This window comes from Neomonachus schauinslandi, chromosome 15 (assembly GCF_002201575.2).
Source record: "Neomonachus schauinslandi chromosome 15, ASM220157v2, whole genome shotgun sequence".
NCBI lineage: Eukaryota > Metazoa > Chordata > Mammalia > Carnivora > Phocidae > Neomonachus > Neomonachus schauinslandi.
In genome coordinates this window covers 34,605,873-34,608,513 of record NC_058417.1, presented here as the reverse complement: position 1 = coordinate 34,608,513, position 2,641 = coordinate 34,605,873, and the positions used below count along the sequence as shown (strand labels likewise).

General features: G+C 61.6%; 1 protein-coding gene across 28 annotated transcripts in view; it reads left to right on the top strand.

The window, feature by feature from the left end:
* Positions 1 to 2,170, top strand: part of CACNA1G (calcium voltage-gated channel subunit alpha1 G) — a 61,305-nt gene extending 59,135 nt beyond the window's left edge. For 25 of the 28 annotated variants that reach the window (XM_021703941.2, XM_021703937.2, XM_021703931.2 and 22 more), the window contains 2 exons: positions 119 to 288; positions 1,457 to 2,170. In XM_021703941.2, the coding sequence (XP_021559616.2) occupies positions 119 to 288; positions 1,457 to 2,170 (884 nt within the window). The remainder of the gene's footprint in view (positions 1 to 118; positions 289 to 1,456) is intronic. The other 3 variants (XM_021703947.2, XM_021703943.2, XM_021703944.2) reach the window with 1 other exon arrangement.
* The last annotated feature ends 471 nt before the right edge of the window (positions 2,171 to 2,641 follow it).

Genomic DNA, 2,641 nt, shown 5'->3' with positions numbered 1-2,641 from the left:
GGGGGGGGGGGGGGGGGGGGGGGGGGGGGGGGAGGAGAGGGGAGGGGAGGGACTTAGGTGAGAGCCAGACCACTGACCTTCCAGCTCTTCTCTCTCCTCCTGGTCCCTCTTCCCACAGGCTCTGTCTTGTCCGTCCACTCCCAGCCAGCAGACACCAGCTACATCTTGCAGCTTCCCAAAGACACACCCCACCTGCTCCAGCCCCACGGCGCTCCCCCCTGGGGCACCATCCCCAAACTGCCCCCACCAGGCCGCTCCCCTTTGGCTCAGAGACCCCTCAGGCGCCAGGTGAGCAGGTGTGGGGAGGTGGCCCGGGGCCTGGCACGCCTGGCACCTCTGCTGGGACCCCTAGGCTATTGGTGATGACCAGGTTGCCACGTCCATGCTTCCAGCAAATGTGTATTGCGTGCTGACCATGTGCCAGAGGCAGTTCTAGGTACCGGGGACACAGTCCTGGACAAAGCGCAAGTGGTCTGGGCCCTTTCGGTGTTTATATCCCTCTCCCTTCTTTCCCTGAGGAGGCCTGGAGACCAAGTTGCTTAGGGACGCAGGTCAACTTGGCGGGAGAACCCATGTCCCTGGACTCCCTTTCCCTGGCCCAGAGGCGCCTCCCAGTTATTCTCTGTACTTCTAGACTTAGCTAAGGGACACAAGGCACGTTTTAAGGACCTCCACCTTTGGCCCAGCCCGGGGCCCACCTTCCAGGGGCACAGAGCTGAGGCTCAGGCAGCCAGGGGAGGCTTATCTGTCACCACAGTGACAGGACCACAGCCCGCGCCCTGTGTGCCCTTACGTGTGATCATGGCCACATGAGAATCTTCTCAACGCCGCACACTTGAGGACGCAGGCCCGGTCCTCATCCGTTTCCCAAAGATTCACAAAGAGCTTCTGTGTGCCGGGCATGGGGGAGGCAGCCCCTGCCCCGTGGAGCTCACGGGCTAACCAGAGACAGAAATGCCATCAGACCACTGCGGCAATAAGACGCGGCTGCTGGGGTGTGCATGTGTGGGGTGCAGTGGGGAGCAAAGAGGAGGGAGGGGTTACTTCTCACGTGGGGGTAGAGGTTGTCAGGCTCTGTGTCACAGGGAACCCGAGCCCATAAAGTTGAGGGGTGCTTGTCATTCGAGAAGGGTTTTCAAGGCCAAAGAAATAGCCTGTGCAAAGGGCTGGGAGCAGAGCTGGCCCAGTGCTTTCTTGTGTCCCAGGGGCTGGGAGCTCCTGAGAGCCACTCCTGCCAGCGTGGGGGAAGGACAGGGGGTGGGGGGAGCAGGCTGCACATGGCCCCCGTCTCCAAACAAGACCAAACACTGACCCTCCTGCCTAAGATGGACCTGCAGGGGGAGGACGGGGTTATCTGGCTTGACGGGGATGGGGGGCGGGGGACATGGCTGGAAGACAGTCCCCGGAGGGGTTCGGTGGAAGCCCCTGGGCTGAGCGCTCCTCCTACCTCACACAGGCAGCAATAAGGACCGATTCCCTGGACGTGCAGGGCCTGGGCAGCCGGGAAGACCTGCTGTCCGAGGTGAGTGGGCCCTCCCCGCCTCTGGTCCGCGCCTCCTCCTTCTGGGGCCACCTGGGCACCCAGGCGCAGCAGCATCCCCTCCGTCAGAGCACGATCTCGAAGCACAGGCCCCCACCGGCCCCCTGCCCAGGCTCAGAACCCACTTGGAGCAAAGGCCCCCCGGAGACCAGAAGCAGCTTAGAGCTGGACACGGAGCTGAGCTGGATTTCAGGAGACCTCCTGACCGTGGACAGCCAGGAGGAGCCCCCGTGCGCACGGGACCTGAAGAAGTGTTACAGCGTGGAGGCCCGGAGCTGCCGGCGCAGGCCTGCGTCCTGGCTGGATGAGCAGAGAAGGCACTCCATTGCGGTTAGCTGCCTGGACAGCGCCTCCCAACCCGGCCTGGGCCCTGACCCCTCTAGCCTTGGGGGCCAGCCTCTTGGGGGGCCTGGAAGCCGGCCCAAGAAAAAACTCAGCCCACCTAGTATCTCCATAGACCCCCCAGAGAGTCAGGGCCCTCGGCCCCCGCCCAGCCCCGGCGTCTGCCTCCGGCGGAGGGCTCCGTCCAGCGACTCCAAGGATCCCTCGGCCTCCGGCCCCCCCGACAGCCAGGCCGCCCCCCCCCCCCCCAAAGAAAGACGTGCTGAGTCTCTCCGGTTTAGCCTCTGACCCAGCAGACCTGGAGCCCTGAGTCCTGCCCCACTCCCCCACTCACCTTTCTCCACTGGGTGCCAAATCCTAGCTCCTCCTCCTGGGCTATGCTCCTGAAAAACGTTCCATATGGACTCCAAGGAGGCGCTCCTCCCCGCCTCAGTGGCGCTGGGAACCGACAAGCAGAATTTCCAGAACGTTCAGAGCAGCGGCCTGGCCACCCTGGACCCAGGCAGAGAGAGAGAGGCCCAGTGCAGCTGAGGTTCCCAACACCAGGAGCTACTGGGAGAAAGCAATACGTTTGTGCAGAATCTCTATGTATATTCTATTTTATTAAATTAATTGAATCTAGTATATGCGGGATGTACGACATTTTGTGACTGAAGAGACTTGTTTCCTTCTACTTGTATGTGTCTCAGAATATTTTTGAGGCGAAGGCGTCTGTCTCTTGGCTATTTTAACCTAAAATAACCAGTCTAGTTATATTCC